The 27421-nt window shown below is 58.5% G+C and overlaps 2 protein-coding genes across 3 annotated transcripts; one reads left to right on the forward strand and one right to left on the reverse strand.

The window, feature by feature from the left end:
• The first annotated feature begins 292 nt into the window (after positions 1–292).
• On the forward strand, positions 293–25497 carry ERBB2 (erb-b2 receptor tyrosine kinase 2). 2 transcript variants are annotated; one of them, XM_054709857.1, is made up of 27 exons: positions 293–454; positions 6741–6892; positions 7923–8136; positions 8897–9031; positions 9539–9607; positions 9809–9924; positions 10040–10181; positions 10736–10855; positions 11166–11292; positions 13509–13582; positions 13669–13759; positions 13969–14168; positions 14495–14627; positions 14711–14801; positions 16276–16436; positions 19676–19723; positions 21018–21156; positions 21236–21358; positions 21627–21725; positions 21994–22179; positions 22312–22467; positions 22577–22652; positions 22970–23116; positions 23484–23581; positions 23739–23927; positions 24203–24455; positions 24575–25497. In XM_054709857.1, the coding sequence occupies exons 2-27, from the start codon at positions 6758–6760 to the stop codon at positions 24943–24945; spliced, it is 3693 nt and encodes a 1230-aa protein (XP_054565832.1). In that variant the 5' UTR covers positions 293–454; positions 6741–6757; the 3' UTR covers positions 24946–25497. The 2 variants fall into 2 exon arrangements, with proteins under 2 accessions (XP_054565832.1, XP_054565831.1); XM_054709856.1 differs by having other exon boundaries at positions 401–536.
• A 541-nt stretch (positions 25498–26038) lies between these two features.
• On the reverse strand, positions 26039–27421 carry MIEN1 (migration and invasion enhancer 1). Its single transcript, XM_008153815.3, has 4 exons — positions 27271–27421; positions 27068–27165; positions 26573–26649; positions 26039–26488 (listed from the first exon to the last, which is right to left on the reverse strand). The coding sequence occupies exons 1-4, from the start codon at positions 27357–27359 to the stop codon at positions 26405–26407; spliced, it is 348 nt and encodes a 115-aa protein (XP_008152037.1). The 5' UTR covers positions 27360–27421; the 3' UTR covers positions 26039–26404.

Genomic DNA, 27421 nt, shown 5'->3' on the forward strand with positions numbered 1-27421 from the left:
AAGCCTTTGCCCCAGACTCCCGGGGGAGGGGGCGCAATCGCCTCCGGTGCTTTCGGGGGTTCTGCACGGACGCGGGTGGGAACGGCTGCGGCACCCCGGCGTCCGGGCGCTGGGAGGGACGCACCCAGGCCTGCGCGGAGGGAGAAAGTGGAGCCGCGAGTGGCCACTCCCCGGGCCTCGCTGGAATGTGGTTGGAGGGGGCGGGGGGCCGAGGAGCGCGCCGGCTCCCAATCACCGGCGGCGGAGGGGGCGGAGGAGGAGGGCGGCCTCGAGGAAGTACAAGAATGAAGTTGTGGAGCTGAGATTCCCCTGCGTCGCGCCCAGGGAGCCGCCCGGAGCCCCCCAGGCCGCTGCCCGCCCCTTCGTGGGGAGCCCCTTCGGTGCGGAGCTCCCGGCCCCGGCGCCCGCCGCTCCCCCCGCCTGGTCCGGCCGGAGCCATGGGACCCGAGCCGCGGTGAGGACAATGGAGCTGGCGGCCTGGTACCGCTGGGGGCTCCTCCTCGCCCTCCTGCCCCCCGGAGCCGCGGGCACCCAAGGTGAGTCCGGGGTGCGGAGGGCAGGGAGCCGCGACGGGACCCTGCAGCCTGGGAGCCCCGCCGAAACCCCCGGGCAGGCGGGCGGAGGGGGCCGCACGAGCTCCCGGACCCGAAGGGTCGGACCGTCCAGGCTCTCGGCGGGGAGGGGGCAGAAGCAGGGGGTCGGGGCAGGGGCTGGGGCGGGGGGGGCGCAGTTGCACCGCAGCGCCTCCCGCGGCCCCATTCCGGAGACCGGCGCTTTCCAGACTCCGGGATCGCGCCGGGAACTTGTCAGCAAAGTTCTCTGGGATTGCTCAGAAAGTCCCCCCGAAGGCTGTGCGCACGCTGTGGGGTGTGTGTGTGTGTGTGTGTGTGTGTGTGTGTGTGTGTTCCTCTCCGTCAGCCCCTCGGGCTTGCTCCCAGCCTCTCCAGTTGGCAGCCTCCGCCTCCGGACGGGCCTGGGCTGGATTCCTCGGGGGTCCCTCCCGCCGCCCCCTCCCCGCCCCTCTTCGGCCGCCTGCGTTCAGTGACTCCTGCTTCGGGCGAGATCTGGGTGTGGAGGGGGAGGTGGGGAGAGCGCCCTGTCCACCGAGCGCCCGGAGGAGGGGGGACCCGTCGCCCCGCGCCGGAGTCTGGGGTGGGGGCGGGGGCGGGGGCGGGCGAGACGTGCGTTCTGAATCAGTGTCTTCCAGGCCAGCGCAGGGACGGCGCTCTGTGGCTGCTGGGGGGCGGGGGTGGGGTTCCCGGTCCGAGGCGTAACGTGGGAGAGTTCTCCGCGAGGGATACCTGGGCGCCTGGTGCGGGGAGGCTTAGGGCGGGGGCCAGATGGGCGGATGCCGAGGGCGGGGGAGCCCTGCCTTTCCCTCGTGCTGTGTGCGGGGAAGGGTGATGGGGGCGCACCGTGTCCTGCCCCCTGTGTCCATCTCTAGGCAAGAGCGATCGGACCTGGAAATCCGCTCGGTGCCAGGCACCGCGCATGGTGTCTGCGTGCGCTCCCTCTTTTCATCCTCAGCACCGCCCCGGGGGAGAAGGCCGGGGGCATTCCCATTCTCCAGGCGGGAGCTGGGCTTACGGAGGTCAGGCAGTGCGCCCCCCACCGCACACTGCACTGTCGGTCTACCTGGATGGAGCCACGGGAGACACTGCCCCCGCATCCCCAGGTGGAGGGAAGACACCGGAGGGGGTTCTGGGAGTGGTGGGTGGTCCCAGCGGGTCCTGGTGTCTGGGGAAGGGGTGGTGTCCTCTCGTCTGTGGCCGGAGGGCCCCTCCGTCAGAGCCCTGCTGTGCTATCTGAGGGGCCTCTATGCTAGGGTGTTCTTGAGCTGTGTGGTCTGTGTGTGTGTGTGTGTGTGTGTGTGTGTGTGTGTGTGTATGTCTGGGCTTTGTGTTGCTAAACACAAAGTCTCTCTTTGCTGACTTGGGGACTTGGTTGAACTCTGCCCTCTCGAGGAAGGTGCTGGGCCAGGGCTGCTGTAAACAGCGGGAGGTGGCCCCACGCCTTCTCTCCCGGGTCGGAGGCTGCTCTCCTTGGAGCCCATCCCTCCCTCCCTGTTTCCCAGGCTGGCATCTTCACCCCTGACCTTCTGCTGAAAAGGGCGAGGCCAGGCTGGGCTGTCCTCACCTGGGCCTGTGAGTGGGGCAGGTGGGGCGTGGCTGGGTGGCTGCTGTGCCGGGATCTGAGGGGTCGGTTCTGCAATGACTGGGGACTCCCTCCGACTTCTCACTCCTCAGGGTGCACTGCTGGGTGCAGGGAGAGATGCGGGGTGTGCTGTGCAGGGAATGGTTAGAATGGTAGCACACCACCCCGCAGCCTCTAGCCACCCCCATTACATCCCAGGACTGAGGGTAGGGACGTGGGGGGAAGGGAAGAAGGGGAAGACCTAGGACTTTGCTGAGACCCTCTCTTGGAGTTCAGGTTTTGTAAAGTGCAGCAAACACATTCTTTTTTATCCTGCAGAGCTCATATTTAATCCCTGTAGGAGTCTCCCAACACTCTCCTTCTTTTGACTATACTTAGGGAAAGTAACCTCATTTCAATATCCACAATAAAACAGTTGAAAAGAGAGTATCAAATGCAAAAAAGAAAACACATTACATTCCAAATACAGAGCACTTTTTCTTTCCTTTTGGTGGGGAATTGCCCACACTTCTGCTATGAACTTCCCTTGCCTTCACTTTTCAAAAATGCACGGCTGGCTTCGACTATGCCGGGTTCTTCTCCGTGGACAGTTCCGTTCCATCTCTGCAGTAGCCCTGGGAAGTAGCTGCACGGAGGAGAAAACGGGAGCTCAGGGAAATGAAGCGACTTATCCAAGGCTTCCCAGCCACCCAGTAATGTCCAGGGCATTTTTGGCTTCTAATGAGGAGGTATTCGGAGTTGGTCAGTCTTATTCTCTTGAACAGAAATGAGTTGAGCAAAGCCTCAGGGGCAGCCAGGTGGCCAGACTGGGGTAGAGGTGCTACTCTGTTATCCAGGTGGATGAGCTTCCTTATCTAGGCTATAGAAAATGGGGCTGAACCGGGCACCCCGCACACCTCAGGTCCCCTCTTGGCTTAGGAGTCATCTTTCCCTGTCCACCTCATGCCTGCCTTCTGCTTGGGCCCGTCCTCCTGGAATGGCAGGGGACTGAGGGCTGCAGTGGGGTGGAGGCCGGTGGGACCTGCAGGGCTGTGGAGGAGGAGACGGCTGCATTAGAAGCAAGAGGGACCAGGCTGAGGCTGGGGCTAGGGGAGCTGGTGTAGGGCCCAGATCGTTATGCCTGACCCTGGGTAGCTGGAATGATCTGGAAAAAGATGCCCGCCCTCTGCCTCTGGGAAACCCCTCTGGGGTGGCACCCCCATCTTTTGCTAGGCCACCTTTCCCGTCTACCCCAGAGAAGAGAGAGGAGGTGGGGGAAGGGTGTGCTCTCTCTCAAGGAGCAGGAGAGTTAGAGCCAATGTTTGTGTTGTCCCAGCTCTGTTTACCAAGCCTTGTCATGTTTACAAACTGCTTTTTGATTCATTTTCTCATTTAACTTGCCTGCAGAAAGGAAGAGTTGTTATTGTTTTATTACTCCCTCCTTATAGCTAAGTCCAAGGCCAGTAAATATTCATTGAGGGCCTACTAAGTCACAGGCACTGCTGGCCATAGGGATGAACCTGATTTGGCCTCTACCCTGGAGGTCCAGGATATGCTCAGGGTCACAGAGTGAGTGGCCCAGCTGGGTTCTGATCTGGTGACCCTGAGCCCAGGCCCCCTGATATACCGGGTGTGTGGTCGGTGGGTCTGGGGGAGGTGAGCTTTGGAAATGCAGGTAGTGTTCATGGAAGCCAAAGGAAGTATTGGCTGGTGAGCAAGAGAAGCAGCTGGGCCTGAAGGCTGGCGGGGAGGAGAGAACCCCCTTGAGGACACCCCCAGAATGGGGACCAAACCCTGACCTTTGAAGTTTATTTGGAGGGACAGGTGGGAGGGACCGTGACCAGCCTCTCAGCAGTGGGATGGACACTGTGACCTCAACTGGTCCCTTTTGGTTTGGAGACTCTTGATTAGACTCCATCCACCCATCCATCCATCCCCCACCCATCCATCCATCCCTCCCTCCCTCCACCATCCATCCATCCATCCATCCATCCCTCCCTCCACCCCCTCCACCCACCCCTCCCTCCCTTCTTTCTTCCCTCCCTCCCTCCCTCCCTCCATCCATCTATCTACCCATCCATCCATCCATCCATCCATCCCTCCCTCCCTCCATCCAGCAAACACCGTGCTCACTCTGTGCCCTGCCTATTTGTGGCTCCTAAGGGGCAGGTGTGCTGGAAACAATGAGCTCCCCTGTATGGAACAGGACCTCCAACCCCCCCCCCCCCAAGAAAACCATGGGGGCTGAAGGTGGGGATGGAGGAGTGGGGAGCTGGTGAGGAGAAGGGGAGGAGGAGAGGAGGAAGGGTCCTGGTGAAGGGGAGGAAGGGGGCGGTAAGGGAGGTGTCAGGAGGCCTTCTTGGCTTTATGTCAGGTTGGTGTGTGCATGCGGGGATTAGCGCTCAAGCTTCCGGATCCCTGGGAGTGGGTCTCAGGGCACCAAGTTTACCACCCGTTGCCAACACTTAAAAAGTCTTAATCAGACTCAAATGAGCCACAGACAAATTCACTAATGGGGTGGGGCTACTGCTCTTTCTGCTCCTGCCCAGCCCAGCAACTCTGCCCTGCCCCTGCCCGGCACCTGCAGTGTTTTTCAGGGGCATCGGTAGAATTGATGTGTGTTTACGTTGGTGCGGGGTGTGGGGTTAATCTGTGTGTGCAGTTAGGCCTAGTGGAAGAAACGTAGACTCGAAAGGCACACGGACTCGAGTTCAAATCCTGCTCCCTACAGGCTTCATCCTCTTGGGAGAATAACCCCTTGTCAGCCTCCGTTTCCTTCTATGCAAAATAGAGGTCCCAGTCCCAGCCTCTGCAGGATGTTATGAAGCTCCCGCCAGAGTGCCTGCTGAGCACACAGTAGGCCCTCAGTCACTGCAGCTGCCCCCGCTGTTCCATTGTTGTTGTTTTCCTATTGCCTGGCTGCCACAGCTGGTGTCCTTTGGAAGCCGCACTGGGCTGCAGGGGGTGGAGACAGCCCCGGCCCAGCGCTGCTGGTCCCTTTCCCGGGCTTGGGCCAGGGCCTTGGGGTCTGGGCCTGGAACAGCTGTGACTACAAAGCAGCTGAAGCTGCGGAGCTGGGGGAGGTCCTGGCAGCGGGCGTTATTTTGGGCCTGGCCTGCCACCCCGCTCCTGTTTCTTTTGGGAGCTGGGAGGGGGGAGGGACCCTTGATTCTATTTCTGGGCCCTCCCCTTCCTCCCTGTTTGCTTTCTTCCCCGTCTGCCCAGAGGGGTGGGAACAGAGAGCACTCTGGAGAGTACTAGGAGGCCCAGGAAGCAATGGGGGGCAGGGTGGGGCTTGCCCCCCAAGCCTTTGCCCAGCTTTCTGGAGGCAGGGGGTATTATTCCCGGCCCCCCTTTCAGGATTTGGCCTCCAGCTCCAAGTTGATGGGAGAGCAGGAGCCCTGGTGTCAGACCTCGAGAGCAGCCACCCTGCGGTTCCCCTGAGTCTGCACGTAGCCTGTAGGAAGTGGAGAGGGGACCAGCAGGAATTCCCGGCAGCTCAGGCACCTGTGGGCCTGTGTACCTGGGGGTGCCCTCCGCCCACTCCCCCCGGCACACCCTCCTGGGCAAGACGCACCAGGTGATTCATCTTCTCACCAGAGCAGAAAAACAAGTTCAACTGGACAGTTTAATCTCCCCCCCCCGCTGCTGGCAGGCATGGTGCCAGCTGCTGCCCCCAGCGCCCCCTCACCAGGGGGAGTTTACCCTTCCTGTATTTCTGGGCTTCATGGGCATTTCTGGTTTCAGGGACCCCCAGCTGGGGTCCAGGTAGGCCTGGGGGCAGTTCATCGTGATGTCCCTTGGCTGATAGTTGGCCCTGGGCAGGCACACGGGGCTGACGTAGTGCTCTTGTGGCAGGAGTTTCGTGGCATAGATTGTGCCAGCTGCTTCTGGAGTCTTGCCCTGAGGAGGTGGCAAGGGTGAGGTACCGGAGGAGGAGCCTTGGGAGTAGGCATCATTCTGGCCCAGGATCTGGGTCCGGATGCCCATAGATGGGGTCCGATGCGCCTTGTCTCTGCCTGGGGGAATTCTAGAGGTCCCTGCGGTGGCCAGGCCGCTGGTGGTCTCCATGCCCCCGCTATGACTCCAGCTGACCCTCCTTCCCCACTTTCTGGGTGGCATTGTGGGGGTGGGTATCCCCTGCCAGGAGGTTGGCACGTGGGTGGCATTGGAATGGGCTGGGGAGAATACCCGGAGTTTGTTGGCTTGGGAGAGAGAGAGGGGGTATCCAGAGGGCTCATGATTCATCAGCACCTCCGTTGGGGGATTTTTTACCCCTTGGCCCTGAGTCGTGGCTTTGGGACAAAGAGAGGCTTTCTTTGCAAACAGCCCCCTGGATTGGGAGGGCAAGCTCCCTAAGGCTTACACGGCAGGGCCCTCGATGCTCAGAATGGGCTGAGTCAGACGGAGCTCTCCCCTGAGTTCCCTCCTCTTCCCAAACTTGCGAACTTTCTTTTGCTGTTGCACCGTCTGCAGGTGCAAGGGACCTGGGAGGAGGGGTCCATGCCCCAGATGGCATGACTCTGGGGATTGCGTGTGGAGGAGGCAGCCGGGGTGGAGAAGCTCCCTGCACAGTGCCCTCTGACCCGCCTCCTCCCTCCCGCCAGTGTGCACCGGCACAGACATGAAGCTGCGGCTCCCCGCCAGTCCTGAGACCCACCTGGACATGCTCCGCCACCTCTACCAGGGCTGTCAGGTGGTGCAGGGTAACCTGGAGCTCACCTACCTGCCTGGCAATGCCAGCCTCTTCTTCCTACAGGTGAGAGCCAGGGGCAACCCAGCCAGTCCCTGCCTCCAGCTGGGCCTCTATTTCCTGGCTGGTGGTTCCTCACCTGGAAGTCCTTTCTGCTATCTAACCCCTATCCATTCCAGTGCAAGGCCAGCTGATTCCTTCTCTGTAGCGTGGCCGGCCGTGGACATCTCTAGGTGGAACGCATCTGTTCCTTTGCTAAATTCTTTTTTAAAAAAAGTATTTTTAAATTGATTTCAGAGAAGGGAGAGGGAGAGAGAGAGATAGAAACATCAATGATGAGAGAGAATCATTGATAGGCTGCCTACTACACGCCCCACACTGGGGATTGAGCCTGCAACCTGGGCATGTGCCCTGACCAGGAATCGAACCGTGACCATTAACCCACACCGGCCAGGCCCTTTGCTAAATTCTTGCTCTCTTGCCAGCATGATCACCTCCCCCTGTCCAACTGCCCAGCCACTGTCCCTCTCCCACCCGGAGTAGCGGGAAATGTGGGTCGCAGGGCCAGTTCTGCCACTCACAAACCATGCGAATGTGGCCTAGGCTCTTGTCTGCACTGGGTCTCAGTTTTCTTATCTGTATATTGGGAGCAATAGGCATGCTTTGCCTCCCCCTTTTTGTAGATAAAATGGGGAATGTATGTGAAAGGGTCATGAGCAGGACAGTGGAAACCAGCCTGCTGAGCCTTTTCCATGGTGCCCTGGAGTGGGGTCAGGTATGCAATGCACAGATGGCATCTCGTCTAAGCCTTTCCTTTTATAGATGAAGAAACTGAGAAGCAGAGAGGGCGGGGCACCTGCTCCCGGCTTAGCGAGTGCCCCCCCCCCCCACCATTATCTTTCCTGATCATACAGGAATCTGGTTTGGGGAGTGGCCTTGGTTTCCATTTTACACATGAAGAGAGCAGGACTGTTCAGTGGATAGGGGCCTTGCCCAAGATCCCCGAGCACTTGGTAACCCCGAGGAGGCCTTGGAGGGTGGCAGTGTTGCAGGACCCAGGCCTGCCTCAACCCCTACCTCCCTTGCGCCCTCCCAGGACATCCAGGAGGTGCAGGGCTACGTGCTCATCGCTCACAGCCACGTGACCCAGGTCCCACTGCAGAGGCTGCGAATCATCCGAGGCACCCAGCTCTTTGAGGACAACTATGCCCTGGCCGTGCTGGACAACGGAGACCGGCTGGACAGCGCCACCCCTGTCGCCGGGGCCGCCCCAGGAGGGCTGCGGGAGCTGCAGCTGCGAAGCCTCACAGGTGGTCACCATCACCCTTGTCATCGCCTGGTGATCTAGAGCTGGCCAGGGCCGCTGCTAGCCAGGAGGCTTTGGGTGGACTGGAACCTGCATCCCCTCTGGATGGATGCAGGTGGCGCTAGGGAAGGTGTCCTTGTGAAGAACAGAAAAAGATTCCCTCTTCCCGGCAAGTCACAGCTTGTTCCAGCCCACGCGGGTTGACAGTGAGGATGCTGGGCGGTTTTGCCCCCTTCTCGGCTGAGTGCACGTGTGTGGGGAACAACCTGTGTAACTGTAGATGGGAGCCCCGAGGCTGACAGTGGCCCAAACCCCGCGTGCCAGCGGCTGTGCGCGCCATGATGCTATTTCAGTCATGCCGCGATCTCGCCAGGGAGCGTTCATGGTATCCTCACTTTACAGATGAGAGAACAGGTTGACGGAGGATAAGTGACTTGCTCGAGGTTGCACAGCTAGTTAGTGGCGAGGCGGGGTTTCAGACTCCACAGTCTCTCTTTTTACAGCGAGCACCGAGCAGAGGTGGGAGGAGGAGAGAGAGTCCCTGGGCATCTGGACCCTGACATGGACACCTCCCTCCTCCCGGGCCTCAGTTTGTTCGTGTCTGTGGGGGCGATGGGGCGGGGGATGGTCCTGGTAGGGCTAAAAGACGCTGAAGGTGTCCTCTCTGCTCCCTGGGGAGTCTGGGGTGTGTTTAAGAAGCCTGCTCCCCTTTTAGAAGGCCGGGGGCGGGAGCAGAAGCTGACAGCTTGTTGTCCATCCCACAGAGATCCTGAAGGGAGGGGTCTTGATCCAGCGGAACCCACAGCTCTGCCACCAGGACACGGTTCTGTGGAAGGACATCTTCCACAAGAACAACCAGCTGGCCCTCACGCAGATAGACACCAACCGCTCACGGGCCTGTAAGCCGCGCTCCTCCCTGCCTGCAGCCTCTTCTTTCTCACCCTCCCGCCCCCCTCCCCTCAACTCCGGGTTACATCCCCAACCCTGCACCAACACCACCCTCTTTCTTGGTGCCTCCTGCCATCTCTCCATCTCTGTGGCCCTCTGTTCTGTCTCCCTTTGCTTCTTTTTTCTTTTTAATTTTTATTGATTGATTTTTAAAAATATATACTTTTATTGATTTCAGAGAGAGGAAGGGAGAGGGAGAGAGAGAAACATCAGTGATGAAAGAGAATCATCAGTCAGCTGCCTCCTGTACACCCCCCACTGAGGGTCGAGACCTGACTGGGAATCGAACCCGAAACCTTGGCATATTGGAAGCTCTCACCAACCGAGCTCCCTGGCCAGGGCTCCCTGTTTCTCGATTGTGTCTCTGTTTTTGGAGTTCCCTTTGCTCCCCCGGGTCTCACCCTCTGTGCATGCTGCCTCCTGGTCTCGGCCTCACCGCCTCTCTGTCCTCTCCCCAGGCAAACCCTGTTCTCCATCCTGTAACCCTTCCCACTGCTGGGGAGAAAGTTCCAAGGACTGTCAGATCCGTGAGTCTCCGGGAGGCCCGGGATCTGGGGGGCGGGGCTGGGTGGAATAAAGGTGACGGGAGAGGTGGGTTACCGGGAGAGGTGGGTTACCGGACCCTAGGTGTGTTCCCTGGGGCAGGGACTCTTCCCCAGAAGGTGATGCTGGTGAGGGTCTGGTGCCCGGGTGGCCACCCAGCCCTCATCCTGCCCTTTGCCCGACAGTGACGCGAACTCTGTGTGCCAGCGGCTGTGCCCGCTGCAAGGGCTCACTGCCCACCGACTGCTGCCACGAGCAGTGTGCTGCCGGCTGCACGGGCCCCAAGCACTCTGACTGCCTGGTATGTGCCCGCTGGGCCCCCCCCCTCGGGAAGGGGCACCCTGCCTGGTGCCGCCTCTTGCCCCTGGCCCATCAGGGGAAGGCAGCCCCGTGACCACCCGCTGCCTGCCCCCCAGGCTTGCCTCCACTTCAACCACAGTGGCATCTGTGAGCTGCACTGCCCGGCCCTGGTCACCTACAACACGGATACCTTCGAGTCCATGCCCAACCCCGAGGGCCGGTATACCTTTGGTGCCAGCTGTGTGACCACCTGCCCCTGTGAGTGCCACGGAGAAGCAGGGTTTCCGTGATGTTGCTGGGGAGGTTGGTTTACCTAAATGGGAGCCTGTTGTGAGTACCGTCTGCCCCTGGCTTTGGGGAGCTGCCTCGTTCTTCCAACGGCTGCGGAGCAGCAGAGAGGGTAGAAGCGAAGAGCTCAGTCTTGGGAGCCAGGCCACTTACTGGTCATGTGGCCCTACTGTGTCTCAGTTTCCTCATCTCTAAAATGGGTACAATAATAGCCCCAACATCATAAGATGGTTATAAAGTTTGAATGAATGCAAATCCTGGCCCCTCCCCTCACCAGCACAATGACCTTGAGTAATTTACATAAAATCGAGCTTTGGTTTCCCTTTTGGCAAAATGGGAATCTCACTGTGTCCACCGCCCAGGTTTGTTGTGCGGAGTACAGGAGCGGTGAACGCTCAGACCTGCTCAGGGGCCTTTCAGTCCTGGTTGATTCATTCTTTTTGTGCTACCCGGGCACGGTGGCACTGCTCACGGTGGGGTGTGAAGGGCTGGGGCACATGGACACACAATCCTGGTCTCCTCAGACAACTACCTGTCAACGGACGTGGGATCCTGCACCCTGGTCTGTCCCCTGAACAACCAAGAGGTGACGGCTGAGGACGGAACACAGCGGTGTGAGAAGTGCAGCAAACCCTGTGCCCGAGGTACCCACCGCCTCCCAAACCAGCTGTGGTTCCGGGCCCTCTGCACCCCGCCTGGCCTCGCCCACTGTCCCCCGCCCCTCCTCAGACCCTCCTGGGACTCAGTCCTTGTCTCCCACCGTCTCTGCCCTGCTCCTCCCCAGATCAGTCCCACAAGCTCCCCCATATCTTGCCCATGTGGGGAGAGGGCATGTGGCCCTAAGAGGGGACTGTGGACAGGACCCAGGAGTCTGAGTTCCTGGTGCTCCACGTGGGGGCTGGTCAGTCCCGTTGCCGGGGCTGAGCTGGCCCCTTCACCTGCCCACTCCCACAGTGTGCTATGGGCTGGGCATGGAACACCTGCGGGAGGTGAGGGCAGTCACCAGTGCCAATATCCAGGAGTTTGCCGGCTGCAAGAAGATCTTTGGGAGCCTGGCGTTTCTGCCAGAGAGCTTTGAGGGGTAAGGATACGCCGATTAAGGGCGGGCACAATGGTCGGAGACAATATCGGGGCAGCCACCGATTCCTGAAGACCCAGAAGTGGCAGCATCTGGTGGGGGAGGGGGGGCAGGAGACAGGTGGGAGGCCTGGAATTCAGAGGGAGTGGGGACTTCTGAGAGGGGTGCTATTTCCATAAATGACATGTTACCCGTGAACGTGCACTTGTGTAGCGGTCCAGCCGTCCAGGCCAAGTTACATTCTCCTTGAGTTCATAGCAGCTTTATCTCCTAATAGTCCCAAACTGGAAATAACACATATGTGTATCAGTAGGTGAACAAATAGATGATGGCCTGTCCGTACAATGAAATTCTCAGCAACAAAAAGAAACACATTGATTATATACATGTTCTCAAGAACATTATCTTAAGGGAAATTAGCCAGACAAGGCAGTCCACACTGTGTGATTCCCTTTATGTGAAGTTGCAGACCTGCCAAACCACCCTGGTGATAGCAGTCAGAACAGCGCTGTCCTGGGATGGGGGACAGGAAAGTGACAGGAAGGAAATGTCTGGGATGATGGGAATGTTTTGTGTCTCGATTGGGCGGTGGAGTCTTGAATGAATGCATTTGTCAAAACATCAAATTGTCTAGTAAAAATCTGTGCATTTTATTATATGTGAATTATCCTATCTAATAAAGAGGGAATATGCTAATTGACCATCACACCCTTACAAAGATGGTGGCACCCACAGCCAATTAGGAGGGAATATGCTAATTAACTGCCATGCCCTCAAAGATGGAGGTGCCCACAGCCACAAGATGGCGGCACCCAGTCCCCTCAGCCCCGCCGGGGCGGCAGGTGCGTGGCACCTTCCTCTGGAGTCCTCCAGTCCCCTCAGCCTCCCAGCTGCCCAGGGCCAGCCCAAGGCGCAGGCAAGCCTCGGATGGCAGCTGCCCAGCCACCCAGGGCCAGCCGGAGGCTCAGGTAACCAGGGCTGGCCGAGGCTTGCGCTGCCGGCAGTGGCAGCAGCAGAGGTGTGATGGGGGCGTCGCCTTCCCCTGATCACCGGGTCGCCTCCTGCCCCTGAGGGCTTCCGGACTGTGAGAGGGGGCAGGCCGGGCTGAGGGACCGCCCCCTCCAGTGCATGAATTTTCATGCACCAGGCCTCTAGTATTTTAATAAAAAGGAGAAAATTCCTTTCAACACTTCTTCCACCTTTACTGCCCTTTCCAGAGGAGACACTGTTAACAGGTTGTGTGTCTTTTAGGCCATTATATGCACTTGGACACATGGAGAAACATAGTTTCAGTTGTTGTTGTTTTTTTAATTTATTGATTTTTAGACAGAGAGAGAGGAAGAGAGAGAGCCAGAGTCAGTATGTTGTCCCATACATTCATTGGTTGATTCTTGCATGTGGCCTGACTGGGGATCAAACCCACAACCCTGGTGTATGGGAACGGCACGAACCAACTGAGCTACCTGGCCAGGGCCAGAAACATCGTTTTCGTAGTTCTGCTGGGGAGGGAGGGGCTTGGTTTAGGTAAACGGAGCTGGAGCATACCTTGGGTGTTGTCTGCTCCTTCCTTTAGGGGGCTGGTCGTGACGGTTCTGCCTCATTCTTTCAACAGCTGTGGAGCAGGTGGCAGCTAAGAGCCCAGGCCTGGGAGCCAGACCGCCTGGGTTTGAAACCTGGCTCCACCATTTACTGTTCATGTGACCTTACTGTGCCTTAGTTTCCTCATCTTTAAAATGGGGGCACAAGTAGTTCCAGCCTCATAAAGTGGTTATAAAGTTTGAATGAGTTAATATGCATCAGCTCTTAGAACAGTGCCTGGCACACACTAAGGGCTCCTGGATGCCAGCTTTTTGCCTGTAGCCTGGAGAGATCCGGGGTATGTTTAACAGCTCCCCTGTGTACTGATGGGTGCTGAGGTCGTTTCCAATTTTTGCTCTTACAGACAGTTCTGCCTTGTACGTGCCTTCAGGGGCCAGTGTCCCTCCAGGCCACATTCCTAGAAGTAGAATTTCTAGATCAAAGGATATAAATACTGTTTTGATGGGTCCTGCCAAACGGGGGCCTGGGCTTTGTAGCTCAAGATGGGAACAGCCGGGCTTGAGCAGAGGGTTTAAGTGCGGTTATTAATAGAGGGGAGGGTGGGGAGGGCGGCAGGGCCAGCCCTGGGGGTTGTGCTCACGCCCTCCTGGCCCTGCTCACTCCTCTCGTCTTTCTTCTAGGGACCCCGCCTCCAACACTGCGCCCCTAGAGCCTAAGCAGCTCAGAGTGTTTGAGACCTTGGAGGAGATCACAGGTGGGCTCTGCCCCCGCATCTTGCTCGGAAGGGGCTGGGGGGTCATCATCCTGTCCCCACACCCTAGCCTCCCCCTGTGCCTGCAGGTTACCTGTACATCTCCGCGTGGCCAGACAGCATGCCTGACCTCAGTGTCTTCCAGAACCTGCAAGTGATCCGGGGACGCGTTCTGCACGAGTGAGCACCTGGATGAGGAGGGCTGGGGCGGGGGGGGGGGGGGGGGGGGGGGGGGGGGGGGAGATGTGTGGGCATGTGGGGCCTCCGGTTCCCCAGGGGCTCCAGGGGCAGCCTTTCTATGGGGACAGCAGGTGAGGGCAGCCCTTGCCGACGGGGGAGGGGTCAGGGGTGCGCTGCCCACCCTGCAGCTGAGCACTCCTCTCCCTCAGCGGCGCCTACTCGCTGACCCTGCAAGGCCTGGGCATCCGATGGCTGGGGCTGCGCTCGCTGCGGGAACTGGGCAGTGGGCTGGCCCTCGTCCACCGCAACGCCCGCCTCTGCTTTGTACACACGGTGCCCTGGGAGCGGCTCTTCCGGAACCCTCACCAGGCCCTGCTCCACAGTGCCAACCGGCCAGAGGCAGAGTGCGGTAAGACGGGGCGCCCAGCGCTGCCCGCTCCCCGTCTGCCAGCACGCAGTGCCCGTGGGCCCTCCCAGCAGCCCCTGGGGCGCCACCCTTGACATAGCTCTGGCCGGCTTGACCCCTTGGCATGGCTTCTAGCTGAGTCCTGCCTCACTGCCTCAGTGACCCCCTCCCCCCCCTGTTCCTGGGACCTTAGAACTCTTCTCTCTCCCTGCATCGCCCAGGCCCTATCCCACCCCTCCCACCCAGAGCCACCCCACAGCCTCTTCCCCTGCTTCACCTGGTCCTGAGCCTCCCTAAGAGTCCCCTCTGACTCCTTCCTCTCACTGCAGTGGGTGAGGGCCTGGCCTGCTACCCGCTGTGCGCCCACGGGCACTGCTGGGGCCCGGGGCCCACCCAGTGCGTCAACTGCAGCCAGTTCCTTCGGGGCCAGGAGTGCGTGGAGGAATGCCGCGTCCTGCAGGGGTATGCGGGGCAGAGCAGGGGGAAGACGGAGGGGTGCACAGGGGCTCCTTCCAGACCCCCTCACCCGCATCCCTCTCTCTCAGGCACCCCAGGGAGTACGTGAAGGACAGGTACTGTCTGCCGTGCCACCCTGAGTGCCAGCCCCAGAATGGCTCAGCGACCTGCTTAGGATCGGTGAGGTGCTGGTGGGCTCAGAGCTGGGCGGAGGGAAGCAGGGTGGGTTGGGGCAGACTGCCAGGGACCTGGCCAAGTGTGGTGAAACATCTGCCGAGAGAGCCCTGAGCTCAGACCTGAACAGCAGGAGGGTGGGACAGCAGGAGGGTGGGACAGCGGGGGATGGAACAGCGGGAGGTGGAACAGCGAGGGGGGGGGCAGCAGGGGGTGGAACAGCGGGAGGGTGGAAGGAGACTCCATGCTGGGGACTGTGAGTTGGGTGGTGGACCCTGAGACCCTTCAGACTGTGCAGAGATCCAGGGAAGCCTGCGTTCTTTTTAAAATATTTTTATTGACTTGGGAGAGGAAGGGAACGGGAGAGAGAGAAACATCCATGATGAGAGAGAATCACTCATTGGCCACTTGCTGCATGTCCTGCACTGGGGATCGAGCCCACAAACCCGGCATGTGCCCTGACTGGCAATCGAACTATGACCTCCAGGTTCATAGGTCGACGCTCAACCACTGAGCCTCGCTGGCTGGGCGGAAGCCTGTGTTCCTGGCTGTGGCTGTGCCTTGTGGGCTGAGGCATCAGACTACCTGGATCCAGTGCAGGTCCCACTTCCAGCCTCATCTGTAAAGCGAGTGTCATACTAGTGCCTGTTTCCTTAGGCCAGTGATGGGCAACCTTTTGAGCTTGGTGTGTGTCAAACTTCGCCAAAAAACTGAGCATAACTCGGGTAGTGTGTCCCTTTGAGGAAAAAACATTATTTCGCAAATGTTTCATCCTCGGGAGCAGCAAATGTTTCATCCTCTGCATGCGGCCGCCTCAGCGGCCACGTGTCATCAGAGATGGCTACGTGTGTCAGTGCTGACACGCGTGTCATAGGTTCGCCATCACTGCCTTAGGGCATAGGAAGAATTGATGTGAAGTTGGGTTTGCACAGTGCCTTTCCCGGGAAAGGCTGTCTACATGTTCGTTACTATGACTACTTGCTGTTATACCTTAGACCCGCGGTCGGCAAACTCCTTAGTCAACAGAGCCAAATATCAACAGCACAACGATTGAAATTTCTTTGGAGAGCCAACTTTTTAAACTTAAACTTCTTCTAACACCACTTCTTCAAAACAGACTCGCCCAGGCCGTGGTATTTTGTGGAAGAGCCACACTCAAGGGGCCAAAGAGCCGCATGTGGCTCGCGAGCCGCAGTTTGCCGACCATGGCCTTAGACAGTGAACTCCCTTCCTTGGCTTCCAGTTCTTCATCTGAAGCCCGCAGCTCAGGGATCAAGCTTTGAAGCAGGGTGGGGAGTGGGGTGAGGGTGGGGGTGGGGGTGGGCGGGCCTGGATGAAGAGCAGGGGCAGTAGACACAGCAGGTGTAGGCTGTCCCAGGAGCGGTGTGGAAAGTGCTGCTGAGTGGCTGTCAGAAGCTTGAAGGGGACTCAGGCGCCTCACCCTACACCCAGCCCCTCACAGACCTCCCTGCCTTCCCAGGAGGCTGACCAGTGTATGGCCTGCGCCCACTACAAGGACTCTCCCTTCTGTGTGGCTCGATGCCCCAGTGGCGTGAAACCTGACCTCTCCTTCATGCCCATCTGGAAGTTCCCCGATGAGGAGGGCACGTGCCAGCCGTGCCCCATCAACTGCACCCACTCGTGAGTCTGAGGGCCCTTTCCTGCAAAAAGGCGGGCTTTGTCCCAGGAGCCTCTGCGGCATTGCACAAGGGGACAACTCTGCTCTGCTGAAATCTGAGACTTAATTTTCACCTCCTTTTTGTCTGATCACAAAAGTAACATGCTAAACATTTTTATGAAATATAAACTAGTGTTGCTAGCAGTTCTGTCTTCACTGTTAATCATTTATAGTGTTTTGCCCTAGTTTTTATCTGTGTACATGCTTACATATATATTATTCTAACATGTTATACTCTCCAGTTGTTTTTATCTGTGCATTCTAACATATATTATTATAACATGTTATATACTAGAGGCCCGGTGCACGAAATTCGTGCACAGAGGGGGGTTGTCCCTCAGCCCAGCCTGTACCCTCTCCAATCTGGGACCCCTCGAGGGATGTCCAACTGCCTGTTTAGGGATCGGGCCTAAACGGGCAGTCGGACATCCCTCTCACAATCCAGGACTGCTGGCTCCCAACTGCTTGCCTGCCTGCCTTCCTGATTGCCCCTAACCGCTTCTGCCTGCCAGCCTGATCACCCCCTAACCACTCTGCTGCCAGCCTGTTTGCCCCCAACTTCCCTCCTCTGCCAGCCTGGTCACTCCTAACTGCCCTCTCCTTCAGGGTTGATCACCTCTCAACTTCCCTCCCTTGCAGGCCTGGTCCTTCTCAACTGCCCTCTCTTGCAGGCTGGGTGCCTCCCAACTGCCCTCTCCTGCTGGCCATCTGTGGTGGCCATCTTGTGTCCACATGGGGACAGGATCTTTGACCACATGGGGGCAGCCATATTGTGTGTTGCAGTGATGATCAATCTGCATAGTACTTTTTTATTAGATAGGATAGAGGCCTAGTACAGGGGTGGGGGCCAGCTGGTTTGCCCTGAAGGGCGTCCCGGATCAGGTGGGGATTCCCTTGGGGTGTGGGGCGGCCTGAGTGAGGGGCCTGTGGTGGTTTGCAGGCTGGCCATGCCCCCTGGCAACACAAGCAGAGGCCCTGGTATCTGGAATTTATTTTCCTTCTACAATTGAAACTTTGTAGCCTGGAGCAGAGCCAAGCCTGGGGCTCCCTCCGAGGCCGGTAGCCATTTGTGTTGGGGTTATAATTGAAACTTTGTTGCCTTAAGCGGGTGAGCCCAGCCAGGGTGTGCGGAAAGCTTTGCTTCCCCTGTTGCCGGCGGCAACCCTGGCCTGCTCTCTCAAGCTCCATTTTGCTGCCATTTGTTTGAATTTGTTTACCTTCTATAATTGAAACTTTGTAGCTTGAGTGGAGGCTTAGGCCTGGCAAGGGCAGGCGGAAAGCTTGGCTTCCTCTGTTACCTAGGAAACCTTGCTCTCTGTGGCTGTAGCCATCTTGGTTTTGGGTTAATTTGCATACTCGCTCTGATTGGATGGTGGGCGTGGCTTGTGGGTGTGTCGGAGGTATGGTCAATTTGCCTATTTGTCTATTATTAAATAGGATATGTTTGTCTATTATTGCTCTCCAGTTGTTTTTATCTGTTTTCTAACTTTTTTTTTTAATAAAAATTTTTTAAAAATATATTTTTGTTGATTTCAGAGGGGAGAGAGACATAGAAACACCAATGATGGGAGAGAATCATTGATTGGCTGCCTCCTGCATCAACCCGATCATGTGCCCTTGACTAGACTCAAACCCGGGATCCTTCAGTCCCCAGGCCGAGGCTCTATCCACTGAGCCAAACCAGCTAGGGCATTTTTTTTTTTTTTTTTTTTTTTTTTACCAAAATGGTTTTGTAGACCATACATCATACATATTGTTTGCAAATGGCTTTTTTTCACTTGACAGAATCTTGCAATGTTTTTTCATGTCCTAACACGGTGATCTGCCCTATTCTCTCTCTTTTTTTGTTTCCCCCACAAAGCTGCCTTTAGTTACACACGAAATACGTGAATGCATCCTTGTGACAGGCGTTTTCAGCAATTCAGAAGCATAAACATTGCAAAGCGAACGTGCCCTTTCGGTCCCTGCCCCTGCTCCCCGCTCCCTGGGGAGACCCTCCAGATCCACTGCGGGGGGGGGGGGGGGGGCCCTCCTGCAGGCTTTTCTCTGCACATTCACATAAACATGTTGGGCTGAGTCATAAAAGATTGCTGTTTGTGGGTCAAAGATGCTCAGGAAACAGCAATTTCAACTCCCATCAATCAGTTTGGGCTTTTGTGTGTGTGCGCTTTTTACTGTGAACGGGATCAGCCTTGGGATACTGTTCTGCACTTTGCCCCACCCTCCCACTGCCCCACTCTGTGCGCCCTGCAAGTGCTTCCTGTGACTGCACGTGGATCTCCCTCCTCCTTTTGTGAACTGCTCGAGCGGTAGCGTGGATGTAGTGTTATTTAACTATGTCCCTGTTTGAGGGATATTGATTAGGCCTTTTTATTTTTATTTATTTATTTATTATTATTTTATTTTTATTATTTTTTTAAAAAATATATTTTATTGATTTTTCACAGAGAGGAAGGGAGAGGGATAGAGAGCTAGAAACATCGATGAGAGAAGGCCTTTTTATTTTTAAATTTTTAATGATTGATTGTTTTCTAGAGAGAGAGAAGAAGAGAGGGAGGGAGGGAGGGGGGAGAGAGAGAGAGAGAGAGAGAGAGAGAGAGAGAGAGAGAGAAACATCAATGTTGCTGCATCACTGAGTTATGCATGCATGGGTTGCTTCTTGCCTGGGCCCTGATGGGAATAAAACCTACAACCTTGGTGTCTCGGGACGACGCTCTGAACAACCGAGTTACCCGGCCAGGGCCTTTTATTTTTACTTTTATTTTTTGGCAGTTTATTGCACGGGAGTGAACATCTTGGGCATGCCCCCCAGTGTGGGCATCTTTGGGGCACACCCTGAGAGGGGGCACTGCTGCGTCACAGAGTTCGTGCACAGGTGCCGCCGACTGCCCTCTGCAGAAGTGGGGCCGGTTCACTGCCTTCTTTCGGGGAGGGGATGGCTGGGCTTTGGGACTCGGTGCTCCTGTGGGGGCCCCCACAGGACACACCGCAGGAGGTGCAGGAGGACAGGGGCAGGGGGCTCCCCGGCTGGAAGGGACCCCCTTGTGGGGTGGTGGGAAGATCACTGATGACCTTGAGCCCCGTTTCTGCCTTTGTCAAACGGGATAACCACGCAGCCACACCTCCCTCCGGGGTTGCTGGGCGGCTGGGGGAGCCCAGGAGGTGGTGCCCAGCCTTGTTGACGGGTCTCTCTCTCCTGCAGCTGCGTGGACCTGGATGAGAAGGGCTGCCCCGCCGAGCAGAGAGCCAGGTCAGCTTGGTCCCCAGGACACGCCCCTTGTTGCTCCCCAGTCCCCCACCAGCCCCTGGGTGGTCACTGCTGAAGGTGGGGGGGGGGGACGGCTCCTGACATGACACACCTCCTTCCAATTAGTTTCAGCCAGTGGATGGAGGAGCTGCTCAGGATGCTTGTGGCCTGAGGAACAGGAAAAGATGGCAAAGATTCCCAGTACCTCCCACCATTGAGTAGCTAGACTTCTCGTAAGGGACCCTGGGACTCCAGGTAGATGGAGAAGAGAGTGCAGCCGCAGCCCTGAGGGAGAGAAGAGGGGTGGAGGCAGGCTTCAAGGAGGAGGTGGCATTTGAGCCAGGCCGTGAAAGAGGGGCAGGTACTTGAAAGAGGGGCAGGTACGTCACCTGCCTTAGGGGGAAAGCAGCAACGTGGAGTGGAGTCGTGGGGAAGTGTCGGAAAAGCCTCGGCTGTGCTTACTGGAAAGTTCTGGTGTGGTGCCCTGTTAGTCAGCACAGAGAAGGGATACAGGGTGAAGTGTGAGTCAGGCTCGGGCTGGATCTGGAGGGCATGGGCCCTCCCTCGCCAGCAGGCCACAGGGTTAGACTGGGCTTCTGGGCAGTGGGGAGCTGGGGGAAGGGCTTTGGGGAGAAAAAGATTGGCGGATGTCCTAGGGAATCATTTGTCTGTGAAGCAAGCGTTCACTAGAGTCTGCAACGCGCCTGCCCCTGGCCAAGCAGGGGAGGGGGCAGGGAGGACAGTGACGCGGGGTCAGCGCCCAGGAGTGCCAGCTGCTCCGGGCTGAGTCTGAAAGGCGATCCCACAGAGAAATGGTGGGCCGGGCAGAAGGAGCAGCGTGTGCAAAGGTTGGGGGGGGGGTGGGAAACCATGACCTATGGGGGAAAAATTTGGCCAGAACATCAGAATCACCGGGTGCACATTCCTGGGCCCCACCCCATTCCCACAGTCAGAATCTCGGGGGGTGGGGCTCCAGACGTGTGCATTTTAACAAGCTCCTTGGTGGTTTTTGTCGGGAAGTTTGAGAATCCTGGGCTAGGCCAGGGGCAAGAGCATGGACAGTTTGGAGGTGGGTGGTGAGAGCGTTGAATATCTAGCCAGGAGTTTGGACTCGATCCTGGAGGCAGTAGGGAGCCAAGGGAGGTTTTAAAACAGGGAAGAGCGGGTAGACGTCTGTGGGTCACCCTTCCAAATTCCCTTTCCAAACCCCAGTGACCTTCATGCGCCCCCATGGGGCCCCTTCAGCCCTTCTACCCAAGGCTGCTCCCCAACCCCTGACCTTGGCCCCTCTCTGCAGCCCTGTGACGTCCATCATTGCTGCGGTGGTGGGCATTCTGCTGGCCATGGTCGTGGGGGTGGTCCTCGGGATCCTGATCAGGAGAAGGCGGCAGAAGATCCGGAAGTACACGATGCGGAGGCTGCTGCAGGAAACGGAGGTGAGGGCCTCCCGACCTGCTTGGGGGTCTGCGGCCCAGCCCCCCCCAGGCACTGAGGCAGGGTCACCCTCTCCCCCAGCTGGTGGAGCCGCTGACACCGAGCGGAGCGATGCCCAACCAGGCTCAGATGCGGATCCTCAAAGAGACAGAGCTGAGGAAGGTGAAGGTGCTTGGATCCGGAGCTTTTGGCACCGTCTACAAGGTCAGGGGCGGGGCCAGGGTTGGGGTGGGCGGTCCCAGAGGGTGCACAGGGGTGGGGCCAAGGGCTCTGAGCTGGGGGTCTGAGCTGGGGGCGGTGATGTTTGGTAGGGCAGTTACAGAGGCTGGGGCAGGGGAAGGGATTGGTGAGGGGGGCTAAGTACTGAGGTGGTTGGTAAATTGGGCCATGGGTCGGCCCAGGGGTGGGGAAACATAAGGAAGGACCTCCTTGGACCGCCGCTTCCTGCTCACATCCCCCTCTCTCCGCCCAGGGCATCTGGATCCCGGATGGGGAGAACGTGAAGATCCCAGTGGCCATCAAAGTATTGAGGGAAAACACGTCTCCCAAAGCCAACAAAGAAATCTTAGATGTGAGTCCCTCCGCCCTTCCCAGCCGGGAGTGCGGGAGGGGCCCTGGTTGCAGGTCTGGGCTCCGGGCTCCCTCTTCCCTGGGGCTTAAGGGGACACGTGTGTGATCCCCAAACCTGGACGCTTCACCTCCCCATGCTGCGGGCTGTGGCTCTGGTTGGTGTTAGATGGGGTGGGGGCCCCCGGTCACACCTTGGCCCTCAGGAGGGGCGCGTGGTGGTTGGGGTGTGTGGTCTCCCACACGCCCTCCGTGTGCACCCTTGCCCCCAGGAAGCATACGTGATGGCTGGCGTGGGCTCCCCCTATGTGTCGCGCCTCCTGGGCATCTGCTTGACCTCCACGGTGCAGCTGGTGACACAGCTCATGCCCTATGGCTGCCTCCTGGACCACGTCCGAGAACACCGCGGGCGCCTGGGCTCCCAGGACCTGCTGAACTGGTGCGTGCAGATTGCCAAGGTATGCACCGCGGGGGTCTGGGCGCCCTGGGTGCTCCTGAGAGCAAGCCTGCCCCCACGCAGGGCTGGGACGGGGCGGTTTCCCGGGAGAGTGTGGCCAGAGCCTGATCAACCAGGATGCCTCCCATCCCAGGGAATGAGCTACCTGGAGGACGTGCGGCTCGTGCACAGGGACCTGGCTGCCCGGAATGTACTGGTCAAGAGTCCCAACCACGTCAAGATCACGGACTTTGGGCTGGCTCGGCTGCTGGACATCGATGAGACGGAGTACCATGCGGATGGGGGCAAGGTGGAGTGACTCTGAGAATGACCGCCCCCCCCCCAAGGTGGAGCACTCTGAGAATGACCGCCCCCCCCCCCCCAACACACCTAGTTCAAGGACTTCTCTTCTCTCCCAGGTGCCCATCAAGTGGATGGCGCTGGAGTCCATTCTCCGCCGACGGTTCACCCACCAGAGTGATGTGTGGAGCTACGGTGCGTGGTGGGCAGCACGGGGAGGGGTGGACGAGGAGCCACAGTCCCGTCCACGGTGGGATGTTGTGTTGGTGAAAGGATGAGAATGAATGGAGACACGTCAGCATAAATGTGGGTCGGAAGGGAGGACGCAGTGCTTCAACCTGCTAGGGGCTGTGCATGTCCCAGGGGTTGGGGAAGAACTAAAGGTGGCTCCTGCCCTCTGGCAACACATCCCCCCCCTCCCTCCCCCATGGTGCCAGGCTCCTGGGCAGAGCCTATGGGACTCAGACGCTAAAGCTCCTCCTGTTGCCGTCTCCACCCTGTCTCTGCCCTAGGGGTGACTGTATGGGAGCTGATGACTTTTGGGGCCAAACCTTACGACGGGATCCCAGCCCGGGAGATCCCTGACCTGCTGGAGAAGGGCGAACGGCTGCCCCAGCCGCCCATCTGCACCATCGATGTCTACATGATCATGGTCAAATGTGCGTGGTGGGGCTGTGCTGGCTGCTTGGAGGCGGGTGGGAGGTTCTGGGTAGAGGCTCTACAAGGAACATGGAAGGGGGCCAAGACAGAATGCATGTGACCCAGAGGCCCCGCATGGTTACAGGAACCCCCAAGGGGTCTCGCTTCCCTTTCACAGTACCAGGCCAGGGACGCTCCAGCTGGAAAGAGACTTAGATGCAAAATGAAAAGGGCAAACTTACAGAGACTCTCAAAGTTTCTGGTACCCCGTCTCTGCCACCTGAGAGCTTTGGCCTCGAATCACTAGACAAGCTTGGAGAGGGAGGGGGCGGGGCCGCACACCGGCTGCCACTGGGGCTGAGATGCTGAGCTTCCGCCCGCCCCCAGGTTGGATGATTGACTCGGAATGCCGGCCTCGGTTCCGGGAGTTGGTGGCCGAATTCTCCCGCATGGCCAGGGACCCCCAGCGCTTCGTGGTTATCCAGGTACTGGACCATCCACCACCTCCCTGGGGTCCCAGGCCTCCCAGCCCGGCCCCTTGCCCGACTCAGCGTGCCTCCTGCACAGCACCTCCCTGAGCCTTCCTCCGGAGGCCGCGCACTGGCTGGGGAGAGGCTGCCACGCTGTCTCCCTCCTCCCCAGAATGAGGACTTGGGCCCTGCCAGCCCCTTGGACAGCACCTTCTACCGATCGCTGCTGGAGGATGACGACATGGGGGACCTGGTGGACGCGGAGGAGTACCTGGTGCCCCAGCAAGGCTTCTTCTGCCCAGACCCTGCCCCGGGTGCGGGGGGCACGGCCCACCGCAGGCATCGCAGCTCCTCCACCAGGGTCAGTGCCCTTGGTCACGCTCTGGTGGGTGTGGTTACCTCTCCTGACCCTAATGGACTTCGCTGTGTCCCCCAACCACCACCTCTCACCGAGATCCCATTTTCCTTAAGGGTTCCTGCTGCCTTCCAACCCACGTCCCCACTCCCCCCATGGTGACTGTGCCATACCCCAAAGGGGACCTCTATTTCTTTCCTGCGACCCTGTCACCTCCCACAGAGTCTCCATCTCAAATCTATGAATGACTCCACCATCATGACCTTCTCTCTTGTCCCCAGAGTGGCGGTGGTGAACTCACACTGGGGCTGGAGCCGTCTGAGGAGGAGCCCCCGAAATCTCCACTGGCACCCTCAGAGGGGGCGGGCTCTGATGTGTTTGAGAGCGACTTGGGAATGGGGGCGGCCAAGGGGCTGCAGAGCCTCTCCCCACATGACCCCAGCCCTCTACAGCGGTACAGTGAGGACCCCACGGTACCCCTGCCCCCTGAGACTGATGGCTACGTCGCCCCTGTGACCTGCAGTCCCCAGCCAGGTATGGAATCCAGGCCTGAGCTGAGAGATTGGGAGGTGGGGGCCCACTGTGGGGGCTGTGTTCGGAGCTGGGACACATGGGTTTCTTTCCCTGACAAACCCCCTCTCCTGCCCTTTCAGAATACGTGAACCAGCCAGAGGTTCGCCTGAAGCCCCCCTCACCCCTAGAGGGCCCTCTGCCGCCTCCTCGATCTGCCAGTGCCACTCTGGAAAGGCCCAAGACTCTCTCACCCAAGACTCTGTCCCCTGGGAAGAACGGGGTTGTCAAAGACGTTTTTGCCTTTGGGGGCGCTGTGGAGAACCCTGAGTACTTGGCGCCCCGAGGCAGGGCTGCCCCTCAGCCCCACCCTCCTCCCGCCTTCAGCCCAGCCTTTGACAACCTCTATTACTGGGACCAGGACCCATCAGAGCGTGGCTCTCTGCCCAGCACCTTTGAAGGGACCCCTACGGCAGAGAACCCCGAGTACCTGGGCCTGGATGCGCCAGTGTGAGCCAAAAGGCCATGTCTGCTTAGGCCCTGCTGAGCCCACGGGGCGTGGGGAAGGCCTGACTTCCTGTGTGAGGACCACGTGGGGAAAGGGCCCTTGGACCATATCGGTGGAGCCCGCCATGCCAGGCCCCGTCCTTCCTATTCCAATCCCCAGGTGGCTCAGAGCTCAGCCTGGTTGGAAGAGGAGGCAGCATCCGGAAGAGTGTCTTCAGTAATCTGGAGTCCTGTCCCAGCAGACTCTAGGGTCCAGTGGATGCCACAGCCACAATCTCCTCACCTGAGAGAGCAGCCCAGCCTGGCTCCCTCCTTCCACACCCCTGGCACGGAAGGACTCAGGGGAGCTGGGCCGAGGAGGGGAAGAGGCCCAAAGGAAGTGTCGAGGGCAAGAACTATCCATTCAGAGACTGTCTCTGAGCCCTAGCGCTGCCCCGGGAGGAAGGGGACAGCAGTAGAGCCCAGGTCTAGTCCTTGTACAGAGTGCTTTCTTCGTTTTGTTTTTACTTATGTTTTTTTTGTGTTTTGTTTTTTTTAAAAAAAGATAAAATAAGGACTCGGGGGGAGTGGGTATTGTAGAAGGGGGGGGGGGGTGGTCCCTGGGGTTGGGGATGTCCTTTCTCCACACCCACTTTCTCCATCTGCAAATACATTTTGGAAAACAGCTGGGCACCAGCCTATGCCTGGGGGAAGTTCCGTGCCATCCCTTACTGCTTGCCGCCTAACATACACTCAACTCATCTTTTCCTGGAGGGAGCGACTAGTAATCTTTGAGAAGCGTGAATGAGAAGCCCATCTCCCAACGTCCTGGCTTCTGGGTTGAGGGGGGTCTGGGAGTTGAGGATACTGATCTGAGAGCCCTTTGCCAACCAAATCATTCTTGCTTAGAAAAACACAAATCCCTAAGGCCGCCCACCATCATGAGATGGGGGTGGGGGGTGGGGGGAAGAGGCAGTGTCTACTGTGTCGCTCATTTTCCTTACCTTGGCTATGAGAAGAGATCGCTGAACCGGAAAAAAAAACGCACCCACCCAGCACAGCCACCCTGCTCCTCCCCCCCACTCCCAGGCTGGACATAACACACACTAGTTGGCACAAAGTGTTTGTAATGCCAGTTTATTGCCCATAGCTGACAATGCCTGGGGCTAGTAGAAAATAAATTAGAACTACCGTGGCCTCTTACAGGTGTAGCCAGGCTGGAGCCGGGAGCAAGCTTTTGTGGACACTGATCCCTGGAAGGGGTACAAGGTGGCTGGGGTAATCTCAGCGGAGAGGCTCTCCCACCCTCCAGGCCCACGGAAGTTTCTATTCCCTCCTGGTACCCAAAGGGGCCAAGTGGAGGCCAGGGTCTCAGCTACCTGGAGCTAAGTGAGGGGAAAGAGGCAGCGGGGAACCCTCAGCAGGACCCAAGGGGAGACCAAGGCTCGTATCCCAGAACACAAACAGGAACCTGGAATCCCATGGAGTCACAGGATGACGCAGGGAGGACGGCTGTTGGTGATCTTTTCCAGGGGTTCTCCGTTACTGGCCCTGCGGATGGCCTCAATGAGCTGGAGGGCAGAGAGATGGGATGGGGATGATGTGCCGTGGAGGCCTGGTGAACGGGGGGTGCTCCCAACATTGCAAATACTCACATCTTTCTCGTAAGGGAAGCCCCCATTCTCCAGCTTGGAGAACACCAGCTGTCCATTGATCTCGATCTCAAAGGCCCCTGGTGTTAAATAAACCAGCGAATGAACGGTATGCTGAGGACAAGGCAAAGGTCAGGGGGTCCTCCGCACTCAGGCTTTGCACAGGCGTTCGCGTCCTCCGCACGTCCCTTTAGAGACTTGTAGTTCTTCAGGCCATTTCCCAACCCTGGGTCGGGCCAAAGGAACCCACAGGAGGCATCGCATGTGTGCCCCTTCTTTGAACTCCACGAAGGGCTCCCTCCCCTCCAAACCTGTCCTTTTACCGTCTCGCCGGTTTTCCCTTACCGGGTTCACCCACTACGGAAGGGGGGGGTCAAGTTGTCAGGACATTTCACTCAGGTGCCAGAGACTGCTGGACACGAAAACAGCCACTGCCAGGGCCAGAGCGGTGTGGCTGGGATTCAGAACCCCGACTGGGCAGGTGCTCGGCGGCCTCACCTGTGCCCCCCAGGCGCGACTCGATCTCGATGCCAGGGTACTGCTCCTTCACGGCGCTCGCCAGCTCCAGGTAGGTCGCCTCAAAGCCGCAGGGTTCACTAGGGAGACCGACCATACCTGGGGTTCGCTTGGGTTTCGGGGGAGGGACCGCCCGTGGACCCGCCCTCACCCGGACCGGAACCTCACCGGCCGGAGCCGCTCACCAGTACTCCACCACGATGCGGACCCCGCTGCCCGGTTCGATCTCCCCGCGATGGGGCGCTGCAGACATCGGCCCCACGTCCCCGCTCATTGCTGCCGGCTCCGCTCCGGCCGCTGCTTCCGGGTGTTACGTGACGCCGCGGGCACGTGAGG

Source organism: Eptesicus fuscus, chromosome 20, assembly GCF_027574615.1.
Source record: "Eptesicus fuscus isolate TK198812 chromosome 20, DD_ASM_mEF_20220401, whole genome shotgun sequence".
In the NCBI taxonomy this organism is placed as follows: Eukaryota; Metazoa; Chordata; class Mammalia; order Chiroptera; family Vespertilionidae; genus Eptesicus; species Eptesicus fuscus.

What these genes read in the sequence shown, in the direction of transcription:
- MIEN1 (XM_008153815.3), bottom strand. Translation starts at nt 27,359, where the DNA reads ATGAGCGGGGACGTGGGGCCGATGTCTGCAGCGCCCCATCGCGGGGAG. An exon ending in CGCATCGTGGTGGAGTACTG is followed by an intron (nt 27,166 to 27,270) that starts GTGAGCGGCTCC and finishes CGGTCTCCCTAG; the next exon opens with TGAACCCTGCGGCTTTGAGG. An exon ending in GCTTCCCTTACGAGAAAGAT is followed by an intron (nt 26,489 to 26,572) that starts GTGAGTATTTGC and finishes TCTGCCCTCCAG; the next exon opens with CTCATTGAGGCCATCCGCAG.
- ERBB2 (XM_054709856.1), top strand. Translation starts at nt 464, where the DNA reads ATGGAGCTGGCGGCCTGGTACCGCTGGGGGCTCCTCCTCGCCCTCCTG. An exon ending in CACCAACCGCTCACGGGCCT is followed by an intron (nt 9,032 to 9,538) that starts GTAAGCCGCGCT and finishes TCCTCTCCCCAG; the next exon opens with GCAAACCCTGTTCTCCATCC. An exon ending in CTTTTGGCACCGTCTACAAG is followed by an intron (nt 21,359 to 21,626) that starts GTCAGGGGCGGG and finishes CTCTCCGCCCAG; the next exon opens with GGCATCTGGATCCCGGATGG.